At 41.6% G+C, this 24,029-nt stretch overlaps 1 protein-coding gene across 3 annotated transcripts in view; it reads left to right on the top strand.

Annotated features, from left to right (window-relative positions):
• Window positions 1-8,750, top strand: part of zeb1b (zinc finger E-box binding homeobox 1b) — a 48,893-nt gene extending 40,143 nt beyond the window's left edge. For 2 of the 3 annotated variants that reach the window (XM_004572278.4, XM_076887916.1), the window contains exons 4-8: window positions 96-298; window positions 556-661; window positions 1,143-2,845; window positions 4,127-4,307; window positions 4,984-8,750. In XM_004572278.4, coding sequence (XP_004572335.1) covers window positions 96-298; window positions 556-661; window positions 1,143-2,845; window positions 4,127-4,307; window positions 4,984-5,723 — 2,933 coding nt within the window. In that variant the 3' untranslated portion in view covers window positions 5,724-8,750. The remainder of the gene's footprint in view (window positions 1-95; window positions 299-555; window positions 662-1,142; window positions 2,846-4,126; window positions 4,308-4,983) is intronic. The other variant, XM_004572279.4, reaches the window with a different exon arrangement.
• Window positions 8,751-24,029: the final 15,279 nt, after the last annotated feature.

Raw genomic sequence — 24,029 nt, 5'->3', positions numbered from 1 at the left:
ACAGGAGTCGCACTGTGGCAGGCCACGTGTAACATCAGGAGTTTTTAACCCCTTCTTCTTTCCCCTGCTCACTCTCTGCCCTTCTTTTCCACTAGGAACTCCGGATTCATTCTCTCAGCTGCTCACCTGTCCGTACTGTGCACGGGGCTACAAGCGCTACAGCTCTCTGAAGGAGCACATCAAGTACAGGCACGAGAAGACGGAGGAAAGCTTCAGCTGCCCCGAGTGCAACTACAGCTTCGCCTACCGCGCCCAGCTGGAGAGGCACATGACGGTCCACAAGAGTGCACGAGATCAGGTAGAAACTGACTTCTGACAATTTCTTTTTCACAGAACGATTAGAGATGATTTGTTCCAGTAGCACACCTGCTTGCACAACGCTGTAGCGATTGTTCAAATCGACCCTGCTTATCTTAGCTTAGTTTCCTTAGCAGCTTCCAAACAGGATGAATAAACAAGAACTTTTGCCCTCCATTGATTAATGACATGAATTAGTCGCAGTTCAAAGGTTGCGTTTCCACTGTATATCTCACTGCCTCACCCCTCTCCCGACAGAGACACATCACACAGTCGGGAGGCAATCGTAAATTCAAGTGCACTGAATGTGGCAAAGCATTTAAATACAAGCACCATCTGAAGGAGCACCTACGCATTCACAGCGGTGAGTGGACAACTCCTGTCTCCATGGCAGCGTATTGTGTATGCGTGTGTGTGTTTGTGGATGGGCGTGTGGATGGGCGTGTGCTTGGACGTGAGCGGGGCGGGCGTACGCCTCGCGAGCCTCTGTTGGCCGCAGATGTTTGAGTCTCCTCTGAAGCAATATTTATGTTTTATTTCTGTTTCAGCCAATTCCCCATATTTAGATATCCTTCATCATGTTTCAGTCCATTGTGTGCTCTTCCTTAATGTGCAATAATTGTGTTTCTTTTGGCATTATGGGACAGCAATTAGAGAAGGGCATTTCCCACTGGTGCTATTACATCAGCGTTTAAGCATCATTGAAATGCATTAGAGCTTTTTCCTGTCGTGCTGCTCATAGCCTAGCTTGCTCATTTAGCTTCATTCACTAATGGAAATTTGTTTCTCCTGCCCCCAACCGCCCTTTTCTTTCTCTCCCTTGTACACATTGTGGTTTTATCCAGGAGAGAAACCCTATGAGTGCTCCAACTGCAAGAAGCGCTTCTCCCACTCGGGCTCATATAGCTCCCACATCAGCAGTAAGAAGTGCATCAGCGTCATCTCAGTTAACGGCAGATCGCGCCTAGGAAACGCCAAAACCCAGAGCCAGGGTCAGTCACCAGGACTTTCAACACCACCCTCGGTCCTCCGCACTCAGATTAGGGAGAAGCTGGAGCACAGCAAGCCCCTGCAGGAGCAGCTGCCGCTAAACCAGATCAAGACAGAACCTGTAGACTACGAGTACAAGCCAACAGTGATATCGTCCCCGACTGTGACCGCCATGAATGGCGGCGTTTTCGGCGGAGGAGCTGCAGCTCCTCTGCAGGGCACAGTGCAAGCTGTGGTCCTACCCACTGTGGGGCTGGTATCGCCCATCAGCATCAATCTGGCAGACCTGCAGAATGCGCTCAAAGTGGCGGTGGATGGTAATGTCATCCGTCAGGTGCTAGAAAACAATGCCAAAGGCCAGGTGAACTCGGGGCTAACCACTGGAACGCTTCACACCCCACAACAGCAACTCATCTCAGCCATCAGTCTGCCAATAGTGGGTCAGGATGGAAATGCAAAAATCATTATCAACTACAATTTGGACCCCAACCAGGGTCAGCTAACAGCCCATAATCTAAAGAAAGAGCCAGAGCCTATGTCACCAGCTCAAACCACCACCAACACGTTCAAGTCCCAGAAACTCCCAGAAGATCTGACTATCAGAGGCAACAGGGCCAATGAGACAAAAGAAAAAGAGGAGAAGACCACTAAGACTTGTCTCCTGTGTGACAACTGTCCCGGTGGGCTGGATGCACTCCACGCCCTAAAGCACTGCAAGAAGGATTGTCTCAAACTGAATGGCGCAGGCCTGGATAGGTCCGATTCTACTGTTGCTGCCCTGCTGTCAGACGGAGGTCTCTGCAGCCAGCCCAAGAACCTGCTGTCACTGCTCAAGGCCTACTTTGCCTTAAACGCAGAGCCCACCAAGGATGAGCTGGCCAAGATCTCTGACTCGGTCAGCCTCCCGGTCTCTGTGGTAAAGAAGTGGTTTGAAAAAATGCAGGAGGGTCAGATATCTCTGGGTGCCCCAACACCTCCCTCAGAGGAAGAGGACACTTGTGAATCTAACAGCGTGGTGTCTCTGGTCCCAGGGAAGGACAAAGCCACTATAATTCCTCCTGTGACCCAGGACAGCCCAACAGAAGCTACCCCAGCAGAGATCAACGGCACTCACAGCTCGCCGGCCTCCCCTTCGCCACTAAATCTGACAGCCGGAGGTCCTGGCCCAGCGAAGAAAACCCAGAGCACCGAGGGACCCCTAGACCTATCGCTGCCGAAGCCAGCCAGAGATGAAGCAGAGAGAGCGGCCAATAAAACCTGCCTTTACCCCTCCCCTTCCTCTGGCTCCGCCAACATGGACGAACCCCTAAACTTAACTTGCACAAAGAAAGAGGCATTGCCACTCTCAGCCATGGGCACCTGCCCCACCGCACTGTACGCCAGCCAGCCAAGTGCCAAATCTCTTGACATCGTCACCACAATGCAATGCCTAAGAGCACTAGCCACCAACAACAAACAGACTATCTTGATCCCCCAGCTGGCTTACACCTATACCACTACAGCAAACAGCCCCGCAGGGACCGAAACGCACGAAACCATCCACCTCAACGGAGTCAAGGTGTGCACCATTTATGTCCCCTCATTTTATTAGCAGCAGAGCTGATACAATGATGCTACTCGTATTTGCACACTAAATATGAAGCTAGCTAGCCATCTGCTAGCTTATGTAAATATGTAAAACAAAGGTTCTGACTCATCGCTAATAGGACACACTAATTAACTGTTACCTTTTATTTACGTGCCAAAGGAGACAGAAAGGGTTATGTTACCTTTTGATAGAGCCAGGCCAGCTGTCACGCCCCTTTCAAGGCTTTATGGTACTCTAAGCTAAGAGGCTAGTGGTAGCTTCATATTTTCCCATCTCTTAATCGTTTAATCGCTAGCTTAAAAAGCTAAACTATTACACCCATTTCCAGCTCTTTGTTTTTATTCACAGAGCAGTTTTGCATGATTTACAGTTCAGATTAATCCCGGTGCCACTCCTTTATTCAGCAGAATAGCTCCCTTTAAGCATATTTTTCATAATTAACACTTTAATTCTAATGCTTACAAAAGAGCTTAATTAGTTTCCTGAGTTATCAGAAAATATGTTTGCCTTCAATTATGTGAGTTATATAAAGGATTGAGGGTTTAATCCATGAACAACTTTGAGAATCAAGTGCATCGGAATCAAGTTGGCTTTTATCTTTTTCGGAGCAATCAGTCAAAACATTCAATCCATGTACGGGCTTGTTGTTCAGAACCACCATCACCTGATAGATAGTCTGAAACCATCCAAAATCAAATCAATAAGTCATATATAGAAATGTCAAAATTGGGCTCTTTGTAAAAATGATAGCCCTTAATAGTTCTTCATTGTGCAGACATCTAATGGGCCTCTAATGATGGATGTAGATGCCTGGGTGTGTGAGTGATCTTCCTGGGCTGTCACCCAGAGGACATGAGGCTGCACTTTACTGCAAAGCTTCTATTGATCTGTTGGAATCTGTTTAAGCGCCGCACCTCTGCCTGCCGCATTGATTTATCGCTGTTGTATTATACTTTTGTGTTAAGTGGATTGGCATAGACCTGTCTTGTAAAAAGGAGCCCTATGCATATATATTTGCTCCTTAGCCATGCCAAGCAGCCTGTTTGACTACAGCAGTGGATAGGTTGCTAGGTTCAGAGTTTCTAGGAAAAGATTGGTAAAAACCTATGATCAGGGGATGATTCAGTACCACATCCCACAAAGGACACATAGTTTACTGGTATTCTGAGTCATCAATTGTCTTTTGCTGTCAAACAGATTGAGCATAACTATGCATTCCTACAAGTGTGTCTAATTTCTCATATTCCCCAGGAGGACAGGCAAGACACGGGTTCAGAGGGTGTTTCCACAGTCGAGGAGCAGAACGACTCAGACTCGGGCCCTCCGAGGAAGAAGATGAAGAAGACGGATAGCGGCATGTACGCCTGCGACCTGTGCGACAAGATCTTCCAAAAGAGCAGCTCGCTCCTGAGGCACAAATACGAACACACAGGTAAACATTCGTGTTTCCCAGGGCCTTCACACAAACACAGCCAGAAAAACAGAACCGGAACTTGTCTCACCATCGCTCACTCTGTTGGGTCCTGGGAAAGATGAGTCAGAGTGCGAGCAAAAGGGGGATTTTGAGCTACAGCATAAAGAAGGGTGGACACCTCCATTCCAGCAGGTATTACTCAACATGCACAGAAGAGGTCTGAGAATTTCTTTCCGCCAACTCCCCACCTCTGCGCTGCCAGCTTCTCATGTGAAGCAAGAGGCGAGCTCTGGTAGTGATTTGGATTGCTCCATGATGATGATTCTGTGGCCAAGCTCAGGTCAACACTCTCAGAGGCATTTTCGATGTTTTTTTTCTTTATTACTCTGATACCTGGCTCGGGACCACAGTTTTCGGCTCCAAATGATCTCATGCTAGGTGAAACTAGCTGCTCCCTGCCTGGATAAAGTTTTCTTGAAAGTTTTGAAGCACAATCGTTGTGATTTTGTTGTATTGTTTGGAAATGTTCTCCTTGGATACACTGATGATAGATACTGATTTCAGCTTTCTGGCACTGGCACCTTTCAGACAGCATGATGGGGGATTTGCTCCCTGAATGTTTATTGTTAATATTTTCTCTTTGCATAAATATGTTTGATGTGTTGACATCTATTTGCTTTGTTATTCTCTGCAGGGAAGCGACCTCACGAGTGCGGCATCTGCAGCAAGGCCTTCAAACACAAACACCACTTGATCGAACATATGCGGCTCCACTCGGGGGAGAAGCCGTACCAGTGCGACAAGTGTGGCAAGCGTTTCTCCCACTCGGGCTCCTACTCCCAGCACATGAACCACCGCTACTCCTACTGCAAGAAGGAGACGCAGAGCCAAGCGGGAGGGCGGGAGAGCCCGGAGGAGGACGGCGAGACCCAGATCGACATGGAGGTCCTGAGCGGGGCACAGAGACAGCTCCTGGCCCCGTCCCAGCTGGACTCAGATGAGCGAGGGAGCAGCACCAGAGAGGATGAGGAGAGCGAGGAGGAGGAGGAGGAGGAAGGCGTGGTGGACATGGATGATATCCAGGTGGTGCAGATAGGGGACGAAGGAGGGGAAGAGGAGGACGAGCCAGAGGAGCGGAATGAGGAGGAAATGAAGAGAGTAGCGGTGGAAGAGGGAGGAGAGGAGGAAAAAAGCGAGACAGGAGAAGAGGAGGCTGACACCGGACAGGAGGATGGGCTCGGGAGCGTTCAGGAAGAAACCAACGTGGAGGAGGAGAAGGCGATGGAAACTGAAGGAAGCTCCCCTGAAGCTGAAACTGAAGGTGGCCTGAGCGAAAGAGAAGGAGGAGAGGTCGCAGAGGAGAGTCAAAGCGAAACAAACAGGAACGAGGTTTGTGAAGATGAGAAGCAGACGCCACGGGAGAAAGGAGACTAAACGAGGAACCAGACTCCTCTACTAGACACAATCAGACTCCTCCTCGCTGTGTGCAGAGGAAGAACGCACGAGATGATGTCTGGTCACTCTGACAGTTCACTACTGTGTAGAAATCCAGGTGTGCCTGAAAAAATACTAGTGACTTTTCCACAGGAGAACAGTTTCTCGCTGTTAGAAAAAGAAAAAGACGAAGACGAACGTGAATTTTAACAAATGAAGGACATGCATTATACAGACTTTGGAAGCTAGAGCCGACACGTTTTAGATAATGTTTTATTACTAAAACACCTTGGGTCATTTCTTTTTATCAGTGTTACTAATTTTATCACTCATATTTTAACCTTTAAAACCTGTACAGTTCGGGAGATATTTCTATATCTTTTTATTGCCAATGAACAAAAAAAGTCAGTATTTTGTTAGGTTGGAAGGAAAATAAGAAAAAATCCTGTGCACTACAAGTGGCTTGGTTTACCTTTTGATGGAGCAGTTGAGTTGTGTTGTCTACCCTTCAGTATTACCGCATTAGATATACAATGCCATCATGCTAGCAGATGCTAGCGTTACAATTCTTTCTTTTTTTATAGTTTTGATTGGATCATGAGCCTTATGAAGAAAATATCATCAGCATTTAGTTCCTTCGAGACTTTGTTTTCTTCTTCTTTTTTTAAAATCAGCATTTAACAAAAATTGTTTGACATGTTGGGCAAATATTTTCTTTCTTGATACCAATTTGGTGTAAAGCTCAAAACCACTTAGCCATATTGGTAGCCTGGCAGCGTCTGAACAATTACTAGCACATTATAGATCATTAATTTAAACCCCTAAAACTGCACACAGTCATGTTTACCCCTGTGCAAATGCTTCACTGTGGCCTAAATGCAGTTCAATTGGCATTTCCTTCTCCTGGTTCTGCTGTCTTAAGATCAGGGTTTTTTCTTTAGTTATATAACCTTTCGTAGCTTCTATAAGATTAACATAAGACATGGTCACATTTTATTGTGCAATCGTAAACTATGTTAGAAAACGCTATTACATGTCCCAGAGCAGACGTTTGCTAACGAGAGACTAAATGAGGCTACAGAAGTTTCTGGGAAATACTCAGCAGCTTAGTATTGGTGATGCCAAAGTCATGGCAAAGCCTTACTTTAGAACAATTTGTGGAGATGATTTTGCTTAACAAATCATGTTACGTATCTTTCAGGTTTCCACAGAGATTTTCCACGATAATCCAAAAGCCAGTGGAAAAATCTTACTGGCTTTTTATTGAAGGAATGCTAACTTCCAGGTTCACCTATAGAAAAGGCTGTTGTTCTATATAAAGATACAAAGTATATGTAGTATGTTGGAGTTATATTGAAAAGGGAAATTGTTTATGTTAAACTTTTCAAGAAAGTTTTTCACTAAATATCTATGAGATAGCCTGTTCATCTGTAATGCTGCTCTGCTACATGTGCTGCAACAGCTAACAGCTATGTAATGACACCAAATATAAAAGGCCTCAATTTCTGCAATTCTTAAAAACAAATCAAAAGTATCCCAATATCTTCTACATTTAAGCTGATAAAGCAGCACTCAAATATCCGTCGCCCTCTCCTTTAGACGGAGCCAGGCTACCTATTTCCCTTTGTTTCCATTAGCTTAGCTTATTGCTAAGCTAAGCTAATTTTAGTTACTAGCAAGACAGTATAAAGCTCAAAATGTCAAACAAATTATTTAAAGTTCAGAGCGAGCAGAAAGCGGATGTAGAAAACTGTCTCATCCTTCCTATAACCCCGCCCCACCCTCCCACCCTCAGAGCCTTATGCAAAAAAATAACATTAAAATGATCAAACTGAACAAGAGAAGCATGCATATCAAAAGTGCCACTGAATATTGCTGTTGGAGCTATGATCAGGTATTGCCGGGTCCAAGATCAACCGATAAGCCGGGATACTGTTAACTTTGGCTGGTGGCCGCACCAGAGAGAGTATAGTTTAGCGTAAAATGTGTTCCTGTGTTATAGATTTTAAAGAATTTGCTTTCACCTAATCTGAGAAACGAACGGAAAAAAAATTGCAATGCACATTTTGTTTTTCAAATGGGTGATGATGAAATACACTTTCTTATTTTTGACTGTGTCCTGCCTTTCTGAAGCTTATTCAGTGCACTTGTTTAAACACACCATGAAATGCTCAGATGTCTCTTCAGGTAACAAAATGTAGGCAAATATGAATCCTAGGAGTTTAATCCAACATCGTTTTACCTGTCAGTATTATTTTTTATTTCATTTTTTTTATTTGTTTTCATTTTTTTGCTCTTACGTTGTTTTATGTTCCGTGTCCGTGTGCGTACTGTATGTTTTCAGCAATGGCAGTATTATCCCCACCCCCAGCGAGTTGGGTATGTCTCTTTAGTCATAGAGAACTTTTATATTTATGTGTCTTATTTTTTATATTTCTTTATGGTTATTTATTACACTATGTAGTGTACAATACTGTAGTTTGTATTAATACGATAATATATTTTAGTATGGGACAAAAAAAGAATCAATGGCAAATAACTACAAGCCTGGAAAAATCAGACTCTGGCATACTGAAGTATGTTTTTGGAACAAATGAAGTGATGTTTTTCTTAGGGAAAAAAAGAAACTCGCACCCTGCAAGCCTGAAAATTGGAACCTGTGACCTCTGCATCCATTCTCATGTTAGTTTAGTTTTCTTTCCCCTTTCTAATATGAAGCTACTGAACTTTTGAAAACTAATTGTATGTCTAATAGCATGAGTGTGTTCTGTTGTATTGAAGGATGATCCTTAATCCCACAAATTGTCCTTTTTGCCAAGCCAAAATAATATTTGACGTACGTTCTTATTTGTTTTTATTTGTGCCAATTTGTTACTTTATATGTCAGTGTCATGACCGCACCCAGTTTTATATGCCCCCCCTCTTTAACACCCTCATCTTTTTTTATAGTGATTGTTTTTGTTTTGTCTTTTTTGTTCATTTTTTATGACTCCCCATCTCACAATAAAATACATCAATTACAAGCTGTTCGGTTTGTCATGAGATTTTTCATTAAGAGTTTGGAAATTACAAAACGCTCTTTCATGCACTTCTGCTTTCATGTCTTTCTAAGCTTTTGCTTTCTTAATCAGAATTTTGAAAATAATTTTGAAATGTTCATTTTAGAAAACACCGAATTAAATCTGGCTGTGGTGTAAAACATGGAGAAATGCAGTTCATGGTCACATTTTGTATTTGGGATTGATGTTGGTGAGCCCCACAACCAGTGTAGGAGTCGTTACTTTAAAAAAGTAGTTTAGACACATGACTTGTTAGTTTTCTTAAAGGCAACACAGTACATTACTTAATTACTTGCCAGAGCAAGTAAGATGTTACACTACTCATTACATTACTTACTACATTACTCATAGGATAGGATCTTCCCTTTAGTATTTCCATATAAACACAAACGGGGTTAAGGCAAAGCAAAGATGAAATATAGCACAAAGAGATTTCAAAGCGATCGCCATGGTGATTCTGCTTTTAAAAAACACACAGTTGGAAATGGACCCTGTCTTTTTTACCTGTTGAGGATCAGGGTCCGGCTGCTGGGCAGCATGCAGTCGGGCTTTAACATCATTCTCGGCTCTTGGCTACACTGCAAAAACTCAAAATCCTACCAAGTATTTTTGTCTAATTTCTAGTCAAAATATCTCATCAAACTTGTTTTTAGACTTTTTCCCACTTAATACGAGATATTTTTGCTTGAAATAAGTGGAATGAAATCTGCCATTGGAACTGTGGGGTAGCATAACATAAGCAGCAAGGAAAGTGATAGGAAGAAAGCATCAGCAGACTGTTCAAGTTTCTTTTAAGTGTCCTTTGTTTTCTGGCATCACCATTCAACAATTTTTCACTCAAAAAGTCAAAATCCCACCTGCTTTACACAGAATTCCACCCACAGCTGAACCCTTATTAATCCCTACCATTGAGAAAACAGGTTAGACCAAATAACACAGTCTAGACAAAGAAACAGGAATAAAATCATTCTTCCACTTAAACTCATTTACCCAACTGACAGTTTGAAAAGTCAGTCTCTTCCCACAATCCGACTCATGAGGTTATTTTAAAGTAAATAAATAATTTTACACAAAAGAAAAACCCCTTCATTTGGTTACACCCAATTAACTCGATCATTGACGTCACACCCTATCAGTGTTGGTCAAGTTACTTGAAAAAAGTAATCAGTAATTAATTACTGATTACTCCCCCCAAAAAGTAATCCCGTTACTTTACTGATTACTTATTTTCAAAAGTAATTAATTACTTAGTTACTTAGTTACTTAGTTACTTTTTAAAAACACGATTTACAACCTGAAGAGGTGATAAAGTGATAGATCTTTCAGCCCAATTCTACTTTTTCTACATAATCCATCATACAAAATGTAATCAAATGGAAAAGTCTCTTTTTTTAACTTGTTTTATCAGTTTTAATCTTTTAACTTTATGCATCAAGCAAAACATTTAATTATATGCAACATTCTCTGACTTGAATAAATTAGTTTAACATTTAAACCTATTTTCTACACATTCCAGCACATAAAATAAAATATTTTTTGTGTTTTCACTCACTCTTTCAAACAGATGCAAGTAAAACACAGCAGAAAATAAATAAAGTCAAAGACTCAGCGGTCCTTTTGCTCTATTTTCACCTGTAAAGCAGGAGCAGGGTAGGCGGAGGGTTACCCTGGTGTAGGTGTGCTGCGGTCAGTTGAAGAATCCGCGCGAGTGTCTCTGTGAGTTTCCCATCACGTCGTAGCTACTCGGTGCTTGCTCGGAAGTTTAGGGGTTTTTTTCGCTGTAAAAAGAAGTTTTCTTCCCACGCACGATGGACGCTAATGTTTTTGTCACTTTTTATGGAATCAAACTCAAAGTAAGGTCAGTACTTCCACACTTTAAACGCTGCACGCTCATACTCTCTCCCACAATCGATATGTGATCCATTGTTGATCTGCACACAGCTGCTGTCACCAACGTCGCACTTGCTTACGTCACTGTCATGAGACATTCTCGCAAAAAAAATCACGGTTTTAGTAACGCAGTAACGCAGCGTTCCTACGGGAAAGTAACGGTAATCTAATTACCGATTTTGCAATAGTAATCCCTTACTTTACTCGTTACTTGAAAAAAGTAATCAGATTACAGTAACGCGTTACAAGTAACGCGTTACTGCCCATCTCTGCACCCTATATAACCAGGAAGTACTCGGGCGGCCCCTCTCATACACCTGTTTTATATACTGGACCTGCGCAAAGGAACACAGAATGGTAAGTGTAACCAAACTACATGAACAAATGAAAGATTCAAATCAACTAATGATTAACTGACATTTAGCTTTAAGAACATTTGCACAGGTGTAATGAATGTAACCAATGCTACCACAAACAGACCGGGATGGTATGTAGAGCCAAGATTACATCTGCAGTGTCTACATTAAAGCAGTATGATTCATTATAAGATAACACAAGACAAATTAACAACATATGTAAGTGACAAATGGTAAATGAATGAAATCCCAGCCACTTTGTCACAGGAACAAGTGAAAATTCTCCAGAATTCTGTCTAAACACAGCTTTCTATATCTCACTGAAATGTTACTCTGTAGCTGATTGTCACATTTTAAGAGTGATGAGATATTTTGACTAGAAATTAGACAAATATACTTGGTAAGATTTTGAGTTTTTGGGTTGGCGTGCAGTAAATGAGAGTGCTTTATACAACTTGCCTCATTCACTCATATATACACACATAAGTGCTTTCTATTCACACAAGATGGATTCACTGGAGAGCAACTTGGGGGTTTGCGTCTTGCCCAAGGGTGTTTGGCATTAAGGCCGGAGCAGCCAGGGATTGAACCACCAACCTTCCAATTAGTAGATGTCCAGCCTCCTGAGCTACAGCCCCCCCTGTCTGTGCAGATGCTTGTGGCTAATGTAACGTGATTACGAATTACTGTAATCACATTACATTTTTCAGTGATGCAGTAATGTATAATGTTACTAAAGAAGTTTCACCCAACACTGCCCATGACCCGGACCATGATAAGCCACAGAAGATGGGTGGATTCATAAGGTTCTGAGGAAAAACCTCAAATGACCAAAAAAGCAGAACAAAATGAAGCAACAGTTTCACATTTTAGGAAACACTTTTTAGCTTCAGCGGAAAACAGGAAGACACTTCATGAAATATTTGATGTGATAGAACTGAAAAACAAAACCTTTTAGTGGAGACTTGACTGCATTTCAGTCAGCGTCAGTAGCATTCATGGATCATCAAGTTACAGACACATGGGCACAGCTGTTTGGTGGAGCCAACTTGTTTTGCTGATGAGGCTTTTTATTCTTTTCGTCACACAGGAACATGTACATACATGTAGATGGAATAGTTTGAAATGGAGAGCAAGATGAAAGTAAACATCACAATACAATTTCATTAAAAGCTCTAAAGTACCTTATATTGAAAATGAGGCAGCCAGAGCTTTTTCATGTAATGATAATACTATACTGTAAGTTTTCACACACACACACACACACACACACACACACACACCTGTTGTCCTCTTCTTCCTCTCTCCTTGATAATCTCCTCCTCTTTTTAATCCTCTCAGTGCCTCATGCCAGCACCACAGTCCTGCTTCCAAATGAAAGTTGAAACAAAAGTAGAGCTCAGGGAGATTTTCTCTCAGGAAAACACTTTTAGGATTTGCCCACAGAAGAGAAAACCTTTTTGTCCTCTTGTTGACAATAATAATGTTAAAACAGAAGTATTGACTGCAATTTATCCTGAATTGGTTGAATAAATATGACAATTTTCAGAACGACAGGGCATCCGTCCATTTTATTGATTTTTTTTCTACTAGTTAGCTGACTACTAACCTCATCAGTGTAGAGGAATCAGGAATCATTGAAAACTGTATTCTACAAGTGATATCATTTTATTATTATACATGTGTGCATCTTATATAAAAAATACAATTCTCTTGGATACAATTTAAAAAAACCAACCATCTCTTAGACTGTATTTGACTCCCTGGGTACGTGGTCCATTATATAAGCCTGGGTCAACAGACGCTAGTAGATAAGCTAATTGTCTTCCATGGGTATCTTAAATAGTTTTTTTCACTTTTCTTTTTTTTTTCTTCCACTATCAGAATCTTAGTGGAATTACCCAGATACTATGTTTAGTTTCTTTTTCCTTTCCCATAGAGGCACCGGAATATAATAGACTTAGCTTGCCCCCCCCTGCAGGCCATTAAAAAGAATACAGGTTTAAGGTCCTTCCATTCATTTTTCAGACTTTGAAGCTTAAACCATCTTTTAACTACAGTTTATGCATGGGAGTTGTCTCCTATGCCCCTTGAAGGCAGTAAATAGTCCTATTTTCCAGACTTTACTCAGCGCCTCGGGTCACAGGCTTATCAACAAAAGAAATACTAAGTCACAAGCAATGTTCCCTCTAAGCCCCGCGCGTGCGTAATTGGGTCTCTGCACACAAAAAAGATCTAACCTGAATTGAAATTAAAATGAAAACTTTAACAATTCTGTTTTGCAATGTTAGTAAGTGACTGGCTGCTCCCATATGGGATTAGAACGATGCCACCTTATCCCATAGCCCAATGGTATACGCAGCTAATCAACGTTGTTGACAGGCTATGACAGCGTCCTTATGTGCCGACACCAGTGTTTTAGCTAGCAAAGCGGCGTGGCTGATGTGGAGTGAAGCCACGTTAATGACAACGTGTACAACCATTGGAGATGTGAGCAGGACAGACAAACAATTGACGGAAAAAGTGTGGACTTTATACCAGTTTTTAAATTGTTTTGATCGGCCACGTAAAACCAGAGTTATGATAAAAATATATGCAATGTTTGGAAAACGCTGGAAAGCACTCTCCACCTGTGAGCAAAACCAAAAAACCCCACACCTTTTCCTATTGGTCGAAAAATTTAACATGTCGACCAATCAAAAATTATATGGCAACATGGCATTTAGTTGTTTATGAAGGGGGGAAGTTTTAGGAGTGACGGCGGTGTTTCGAGATGTGAGAGATTTGAGACGTTTAGCGCAAATCTTGTGTAGTTAGTGTGTAGTGTAGTCAATAGTTTTGTTGTGTGTGTCAGAACAATGAGGCGACTGCTGAGTGTTACATCTCCTGCTGTCAGGCCTGCAGGTATCAGACTTGTGATGTTCTCCTTTATCTCATAGTGGACAGAAATTATGTTTTGCAGTGGCACAAATAATTTGTGTGGCATCAAATTTGATGCAGAAACACCTGATTGTTCTGTAAATAGTTTGAAATGTTTATTTAAAAAGACGCCTTGGCTGCATTTTTAGGTAAACAGCTGCAAAAACTTTGTTTAACTCAGTTACTTTGAAGATGTAACTATATAATTAATTGCCCAACACTGGTCATTATATACTGTATTTTGCAGACAGAGTTACAGGACTCTCTCCCAGACCACAGACTCATAATACAAGTCAGAGCTTTATTTAAAAAAAGAAAGTTGTGTTTTCAAAATTGGAATTAGTTATTTTTTACTTCCAATAGTGTTAACATGCTACACAGATCATGAACAAGATTTTTTATTTTTTTTTAAATTGTAAGTGGGCTAAAGCACTTAATTAAAAGTAGTCTAACATAAATGTAAATGCTGTAATTTGATTATTTTAATAAACCAAGTAACTTGGATGGATTCGATGCCAGCGTGACCACAGTGCACACGTCTGCTGTTGCTCACAGTGGGTGTGAGTTTGTGTTCGCTCAGACACATGAAAAATTAGAGGGAACATTGGTCACAAGTGGTAGTTTATTTATAAACCATGTTATCTGAAGTGGTTACATAGTTGTGAGATCATGGAGGCGTAACAAATTAATCAGAAGAGCAGATTTAAACCTTACTCCATCATAAAAATAAAATTTAATAGAGGGATCACATGTTAGTGATTGGGCAGAATCATTCAAGCCCGTCTGGTTATAGACCAGCCCAAGGTCAACCCTATTGATCCAGATTAGGTTTCCAGGAGGTTCGACCCTCCTCCGGCCTCCCCAAACCCACCCCCTCCACTAACATGAATTAGTAATGGAATGGACTGAAAATCCATAGTCAGTGCGGGCGCTGTAAATGATACAATAGCTGGTGAACATATTTGATAGTTATTCTTGCATAGTGTATTCTTTCTGCCTTCCCAGAAGCACAGTCTCGCTTTGGATCCCTAAGGATGATTTTGGGGGGCATTTTAGGAACATCCTTAAGTCTTAAGAAGATGCTCCTGAGCCAGAGTCTTTGTTTTAAAGGAAGGAAATCGTGGGTGGGATGGGATTCAAACTTCCTCCTTTGTCTTTTGTCTCTTCGGAGCAGAAGGAGTCCAAGCGATTGTACTATACATCTGCGATCTGAATTTACGGGAGTGTTTGTGAATGTGGTGGAGGGGGACTGTGGCGGAGAGATACAGAATAATCTGTCAGGGGTTTTGCTCTGCAGTCGTGTTAAATAGGTCTTCAGAGACATTTATAGAGGAGGGGGTTTGGTGGTGGAACAGTGCTTTATAGGACAGCTCACACCCTAACATTAAGGTGTCAAAACATCCAACAGCATCTTGTAATTGTACCTGTAATAAATGTCTTTAACAGTGATCACAGCAATACTCAGACTCCATTCTGAAATTCCACAAAGGTTAACCAGTGCGTAGCCTGTGGCTCCATGTTCAATATGTGGGGCCGTTTTACAGGCTTTCAGGCCAATCCGGGACTTAAAGCCAAGATATTGCCATATGTTCTGCTGGGCTCAGCATTTCAAAGGAAAATTGAAAAGCTATAACTGCTAAGAGGATATGGAGTGCTCTTGCCAATAATGGTGCAAAAGCCTGATGAAGTATCATGGCTGCCGGGACTCTGACACTGAGCCAAACCCAGGGGGCCGAAGCTCCCTGGGGAAATTTAGAGAAAAGCCGGGAGGAGGAGGCAGAGGAAAGAAAAACCGGCGCTCAGGAAATAGCAGTCACTTAAATATCATGTTCATTTACTCAACCACTAAATAGCAGAATGTATACAAAAACGTGTGTGTGTGTGTGTGTGTGTGTGTGTGTGTGTGTGTGTGTGTGTAAGTGTAAGTGTAAGAGAGCAGGCTAATATGCCACTTCATTTGACAAATTGCTGTTTCAGAGCTCTAGTTTAACACAGCGGTCAGCAGAAGCTCATACATAACTGAAACCTGCGCATCAAACTACATTATATAACCATGGCCTTTACAGGCTCATAAACATACCAAACAAACAATTATGACATTACTTCTTTTTTTTACTTATTTAGCAAAGCTACGTTAGCTATACTGCGCTAACAAGGTAGCAATCATATCCCGGGACAAACATGAAACTTTATGTGCAACAGGACTTCTTGAAGTATTGATCTGTTTAACTCCTAAACCATGAAGGTAGAAGGAAACAGTCACACTTCAGTCATGAACAGAAGCTCAAATCAAACAGTCAATCCCGGCTGTCGAGCACAGGCCACAAGAGAAACATCACAGGCTTCTGCAAGCCTTCAAACTTTAATAACAGAGCAGTCATTTCCAAAATGACTAAACAAAACTCTTCCCAGAGAGCAATTTAACAGCCTTAATCACTTGTTCACAGACACGAGTGACCATTTCGAGAGATCCTGATATTAACGTCACAGACGTCCAGCTGCTGTTAAATTAACAAAACAAAGGCTGATTTAAGCTAGCATTAAACTAACATTAGCTATAATATATATTCATCCATATATTGTTTTTTGCTAGTTCAACTGAGGGTTGCAGCAGGCCACATGCTTTCATTTTTTCCATGTCCTTCTATCAACACTGCCAACACAGCCATACACAAACATGTTTTAGCCCACTGTAGTGATTCCTGCAGGGTTTTTTGTGGGTTCTGTTTAAGCTAAAGTTTTGGCGAGGCCAGCCAAAGTATGAATGGCCTAGATTTTTCCTTTTTTTGGGGGGGTGGGGGTGGGGGTGCTAACAGAGAGGGACAGGGGGACAGAGCTCAGTTTTTTTTGGTTTTGTTCTTTTTTGTTGTTGTTGTTGCATATACCCCATACACTGTGATTACAGGAACACTGACTAGGACCCCAAACTGTCCTCCACTTGTAGATAAGCCATGTTTTTGTGAACTGTTAAACAGCTGCACCCTCAGAAAAGCTGTTACCAGCCTCGAGTCCTACAATGCTGCTTCTAAACTCCTGGGACAGATGTGATCAAGGCACCTCTTACCACCAATCTCATAGCCTCATAACCTAAACCACAGGTTTCAAGTATAGTCTATTGTTTCCTTACTTTTCCCAAACTCCACTCTGTTTCATTACTTGATAGGTTACAAATAACACATCAGCTTATTTGTGACTAGCTGAGGCCACATTTTTATGGGAAAGCAATGCAGAAATCCTGGTAATTCCCCCGGTACTTCCACAAAGTTTTCTTTTTCAGCTGCACTTGTGGTTCCTAGTTCTGTTTTATAAAAAGAAACTAAGTGTTCTCCGCTCGTCCACATTTATGAGAAACTGTTGCACTGCTGTCTGTATGTCCTAGCAGGACAGGGTTTATCATGAACATAGGAAAGCACATGTCCCGCCCACTGATTTACCATAATAGCTGCATGATAATGTAAGCACATTTTTATAACATAATTATATTGCTGTTATGCATACCAAAAGGTTGTCATATTACATTATTACATAATATAATTCAATTCAGTTTCAATTCAATTTTATTTATACTGCACCAAATCACAACAAGTCGCCTCAAGGCGCTTTATATTGTAAGGTAGACCCTACAATAATACATATAGAGAAAAACCCAACAATCATATGAGCTCCTATGAGCAAGCACTTGGGCGACACTGGAAAGGAAAACCCCCTTTTAACAGGAAGAAACCTCCGGAAGAACCAGGCTCAGGGAGGGGCGGGGCCTTCTGCTGCAACCGGTTGGGGTGAGAGAAGGAAGACAGGATGAAAACCTGCTTGAAAGACTATTTATCAGAAGAAAATTGTAAGTAACACATAAGATTCATCAGCAATCCATGCTGACACAATGTGTCAAGACAGGAAATACTGTGACATTTGAATACTAATTAAAAAAAATGTGCTTAGCTCTACAGTTACAGTCCGGGGGGGGGGGCTTCTGGAGTAAGTAAATGGATATAGAATTGGTTGTTCAATTTCAGCAGTTATGTTTTATTATTATTTTATTTAATTTAAAACAAACAAAAACATCTGACTCAAAATACAGGTGTGTGTGTGTGTGTGTCTCGTCCCTTTGCATTGGTCAAAGGATTGCAGGGTGACGTGTGTGTGTGTGTGTGTGTGTCAGTCAAATGGTTGATTGGATTGTTCTGTATTTGGCTCAGACTTCGAACATCTCCCTGGTGAATTACCCTTCAGCTACAGTAATATGAAACCAGTCATTAACCATGTTGAGATCCACTGAGGTTTTCGGTGTCCTTGTTTAGCGTGCAGTCGTTATCCTGAAGCCTGGTCACCTTTTACCCATCACCTTAATCACAAATAAAAGCTTTACCCCTCCTTGCCCACCCTACCGACACACGCACACAGTTTTGCTCCTCTTGCCTTCGAGCTGAATCCTATTACAGTGTTTCTCAGAGATAAGCCCTGGTGAAATCTATCTATAAATGAAATTTATGCATCATCGTTTAAGCTTGTAATTGCTTAGAGGCTCTATTTATTTTATTAGGCAGCATATCTTTTCTATTGGGGAGCTGAAAGCGTGTTAGTAGCTGAGATTTCACTTTCTTTTTGGGTTGCTTTGTATTAAGGACAATGAGATGAAAGCTTCGCATGTCAAATCTCTCTCTCCCTTCCACACGTACATATATTTAGAGTATTAAGGCTCTGGCAGTTTCGTGCTTTCTTTTCAGGGTGAGGTTCAGGGCTGAGTTTCACCACTTCCCCTCCTCGTTACCACATTGGGACTAGAGTTGCGCTAGAAAAACACCAGCGCAACCACAATCACCTCGCAACCTCTGCCTCTACACACACACACACACACACACAGACACACACAGCAGAGCAACCGATATTTGCAGGTAAGGCCGGCCCTCCCACACTGCTGGGACAACATGGAGCAGTTCTCAGTCATGACTAGAATAACAAGGAGCTGCACAGAATTCAATTAAATGGTCTGCTCTTTGAAAAGCTACCACCCACCTGCCTGCATACACACACTCACACTAAGCTCTGTGCTGTAAGTAACGCACCTCCACCCATCTACCCACTCTTGTATGCTTTGGTCTTCCCACACATGCAGGAAAGCATGCATGAACACACACATACACAAGCTAATATCCATTTCTCCTTTCTCAGTCTCTCTGCTGTGTGTGTGTAATCCCATTGTCCCGTCCTCCTCAGAGGAGCACGGACCTTCAAGTGTCGTCTCTAAAGCTGCCACCTAATTGGTTGCTGGTTGCTGGATAAGCCCATAAAAAAGGCGTGACATCTCTTTACAATGCCTTAAAGGTTCACCTTTTTGTCCTTACAGGGGCAAATGCTTCAAGGACTACAGAGCATCTCCCCACATTTCAGCTCTTCAGTTAGTGATGTTTCCTTCCTAGATATCATCTCACAGGAGAGCTTCTTCGGGTACCACGAAAATAAGATTTCACCTGTGTCCTTGTGACCCAAGACGCTAAGAGAGAGAAATAAAATGGAAAGCTCCACATGTTGATTTCCACTGTCACAGACTCCCTTAGATGATGCTTTTACTGTAGATGTCCACTCCTCACCATGAAGCTTTGGTGTAGAAACATCCCGTACGTGCACAGAATGGAAAACTTTTGTTTTATAATTATAACCATAAGACATTATATTTACACTGTAAAAAAAAAAAAAAAGATGTTATCTCATTTAAATAGGCGGTTTTTATTTCATTGATACCAGTTTTTAAAGTGTTTTTGATTATTATATTTAGTCTTCTAATTTCTAAGTGGATATTGTATAGATGGTGTATAATTGTGCCTCTTAACCATTTTTTAAAATCTAAATATACATCTAACTGTTAATGTTGAACTAAAATGCCAATTTTAGTAGAGTTGCGATTGTGATTGAAATGACGTTGTGTTTTGACTTTTGATTCTTCTGAATGTTTGATGTGGTTTGTGGTTAAGAGTTAAGAGCAGAAGGTTTCTAGTAAGTGAATAAAGACTCCTAGTTAGTGTTCCTGTAATCACACAGTGTATGGGGTATATGCGACAAAAAAAAAAAAAGAACAACAACAACAAAAAACTGAGATCTCTTTATTTATACAGCACCAAATCACAACAACAGTTGCCTCAAGGTGCTTTATATTGTAAGGTAGACCCTACAATAATACATACAGAGAAAAACCCAACCCTATGGGGTGTCACATGCCCCTATGGTGACAGTGGGAAGAAACCTCGGGCAGAACCAGGGCAGCCATTTGCTCCGCCACGTAGCACATCATTATATAGCAGCTAGCCCAACTTCATTAACCCTACAAACGTCACTGCTGTTCAGTTTTCTGTCTTCATTTATGTGATAGCAGTGATAGCAGTTTGAAATCCCTCAGCCACAACATGGTATCATCTTTAGATGGAAATTAGTGAACTAACGCCCTGCTAACTTCAAATGGCCTGTATTTGTATAGCGCTTTACTAGTCCCTAAGGACCCCAAAGCGCTTTACACAACCAGTCATCCACCCATTCACACACTGGTGATGGCAGCTACATTGTAGCCACAGCCACCCTGGGGCGCACTGACAGAGGCGAGGCTGCCGGACACTGGCGCCACCGGGCCCTCTGACCACCACCAGTAGGCAACGGGTGAAGTGTCTTGCCCAAGGACACAACGACCGAGACTGTCCAAGCCAGGGCTCGAACCGGCAACCTTCTGATTACAAGACGAACTCCCAACTCTTGAGCCACGATCGCCAACTTCAAACTCCGTTAAACTTCATAAATGCTGTTTTCATGGATGCCTGGATGTTAAACTTTAATAAAATGGTCAGCGTGGCTGCTCTCCCAGGTGTAACAATAAAGACAAGTTTGTAGCTCACAGTGATGCCGCAGTGTTCGTTTGACTTTGGGACCTGAAGCAGAGTTTGGACCCGGAAACAGCTAACGACGTCAGACTTAAAGACTGACATTGGCAAAGTGTTAGCAGTGTGCAAGTATGCATATCCAAAGTTTACAATAAATACATTTTTTCACACATTATAGCTTAATAAAAAAAGGGTAATAATTACTTTTATTATTGTAAGAGTATTTATGGACAATAATAATACTGTGTAACACATCACATGTAAACATGCTAGTTACAACACTGCTTTAATATTTAATATTTAAATGAGCATGAGCATAAACTCTCGCTGAAAGTTTTAAACACTGTGGTGGTCTCTGTCATGGTAATGTGTACATCATTTCATTTCATTAGAGACCTTGCAGTAGCATTATGGAATATTAGTTTAAGAGCAGTTAGCGTCTTGTCTAAAGCGTCTTTCTAAAGAACAGAGAGTAAACATCCAGATGTGTTACTGAGCTGTGAGTCACTCAGCAGCCAACAGCTGAGCTCAGATAAACCGACTCTCAGCTCTCTCACGTTTGGGTCACCTCACCAGTGAGGTCTCTTTTGTTAATCCGTTCGTTTCTCCCTCATCTATCACACTCGTTAAGAATGTGTCCACCATCACCATCCCGCTGCGCTCGACCTTTGGCTGCTCCCAAGGTGTACATGCCTCGGTAGAGATGACCTTTAACCTACACCGTTCTCTTACTCTACTGGGAGATGGCGGTGTGTATGTGCATGTTTCATGGGAGTAGGAACAGAGGTTAACAGAGGGGGATTTCCTGCGCTTTAGCAAGCTTGTTCATCACTACTCCTTTCACCGATACCTGCGCTCCAAAGCACCTTCCAAATCACTCCCTCACAGTCTTCCTCGCCTCCTCCTCAACATACTTTTCACCCCCGGAGCTGTGGTTTTCTTGCTTCTCCTCTGGCTGATCGGGCCCAGAGACTTTGACGGCACCTGTTGTTTTGAATCCAGCGATTATCAACAGTTTTGGTCTTCCTCCCTTGCGCTAACAGCAGAGTCTATCAGCTCCGGCTGAGCCGCTGTTGTGTCTGAAGCCCAGGCTCCAAAGGCTCCACGGCTTTTTGCATAACAGTGTAAAAAGTGCAAGTAATGAAAGGAGCCCGTTTTCTAATTACAGACAAACTAGAACAGAGAGTCTTGTTGGGGATAATTTCATATCATCACCTTTGGATGAATACTTTGTAATAGTAACGTGGGCTTTTAGATTCAATACGAAGCTTTTTTTTTTAATGTGGCTTGCAAAAAGAAGCTCGAATGTGCCTACACAATAGTGAAACCACAGAGAAAAGTGGTGATTTGAGCCCTCATAAACAACACAATTCATTAACCGTGTTTTCTTCACCGTTGGCACGTGACAGCGGTGCAGGAGAACACAGTGTATGAATATGCAGGGTGTGATTTGTGTCTGTTTTTGAAACATGTTTATTCAGGGAGCACAGCGGGTACACGATGAAAGTTTATTTGCTGCCGCTGTCGATGTGAATTTATTATTGTTTTAGAAGCGTTCAACTAAACATGTTTGAAACTTAAACAGAACTACTGCATTATCAAGAGTATTTTTATGTCTTTTAAAAGGACTCATTTGAGGAATATTCTCAGTGTCACCTTTTGTCCTTATTAAGATTTATTAAGCAAACAGGTTAACCTTTGGAGCTGAAAAAATAGGCCAAAACCTGCAGTTCCTCTAGCTGCCACACGAGGCTGACCTCCATCTATACACTACCATATCCAACTTTAACAGAAAGTTACATTAAATAATTTTGTTCACTGTGGATAATTTTGCCCCTCATAACAAATCCAAGTCTGGTTATTTTCTTTTCTATAAATTATCCACCTGGATAAATGAGTTAGTGATGTCCCTGCTTTGACTGACGAGTGTCCCACCACAGGCAGCTTGATGTTGGTGAGTGCTGTGCTGTGCAGGGTCTGTGTAGTTGGTGCTCAGTTTTAATACAACATCTGACTGCTTTGAAATTCTATCATCAGTCCGTTACTTAACACTAATTAGCCAGTATGTCATACAGTTTATGAATGCAGCTCGGCAACCGAGTTACATAGAGTTAGCGGATATAGTTACCATATAGGTAACTTTTAGCTTTAAAAAAACAAACAAACAACCAACAACAACAACAACAACAACAACAACAACACAGCGTCGGACAAAATGCTAAGTACAAATTTTCAAAAGATTCAAAAAGCAGAGCACAAAACAACAGGTGACGAGCACAGGCAGTGTTAAAGATGGATGTAGCTACCGTAAAATCATCCATTAGTTTTTGAAGTCCTGTTCTGAAGGTTTGAGATGAACGTTTCCATCATATCATATTGGTTGCAAAAAGATTTTACGCTGTGTACAGTGACAAGATGAAGAGAAACAGCAAGCTAATGGGATAAACTATAATTAGCATCATGAACACATTGCTAGCTAAAAAAAAAAAGTGCTTAGCATGGGCGTTAGGTCTAGTGAGCTTGTAGTATACCATAAAAACATGGCTAACTGTAGGACCTATGCACATGACATTTGGGCTTGTTGATTTGGGCCTGATGATGTAAGGCCCAAGTAAATGATCTGGGTCTTTAGCTGCTCAATATTCCATTAAACTAAATGGCAGCAAAACTTTTTGGCAGACTGATGAGTTTATGATAGTGGTGAAAGAACCAAAACAATCAGTTCATGGGCCATAGATAACCAAACCAGCAAGCTAATAGGTGCTAAAACTTGCTGTAATACTCTGATCCAGACAAAGTGCTTCACATTTCTTCATTAATATCAAATATTATAGAAGCAACAATTACAGAAAAACAAACATATTCTTTTTCCAAACAACAGTAAATCAGAGTTCATCTACATCTCTGCTCAGACTGCTGGCCCGTGACCTGAACCCAGGTAAGAAGCAGAAAATGGATGGATAGTTTGTGTGAAAGTGTATATTTCCAATAAACATGAAGGTGAACTGTTGCTACGCATTGTTGTGTAGACATTTCAAATCAATTTGTGCTTCAGCTACACTTCCCCCTCATCTTGGGCAACTTGAAAGCGTTTATTCTAGAAATAACCTGGAAATTTCCGAATGTTCCCATCTTTCTTGGAGACACCATTACCTCGCCCTGGGGATGCCAACGTGGCTCCTGTCACCTACGTTCCTTAAACTGAGGTAAAAAAGTGCC

This window comes from Maylandia zebra, linkage group LG9 (assembly GCF_041146795.1).
Source record: "Maylandia zebra isolate NMK-2024a linkage group LG9, Mzebra_GT3a, whole genome shotgun sequence".
Lineage (NCBI taxonomy): Eukaryota > Metazoa > Chordata > Actinopteri > Cichliformes > Cichlidae > Maylandia > Maylandia zebra.
The sequence above is the reverse complement of the archived record's forward strand: the minus strand, read 5'-3'. Positions and strand labels throughout refer to the sequence as shown.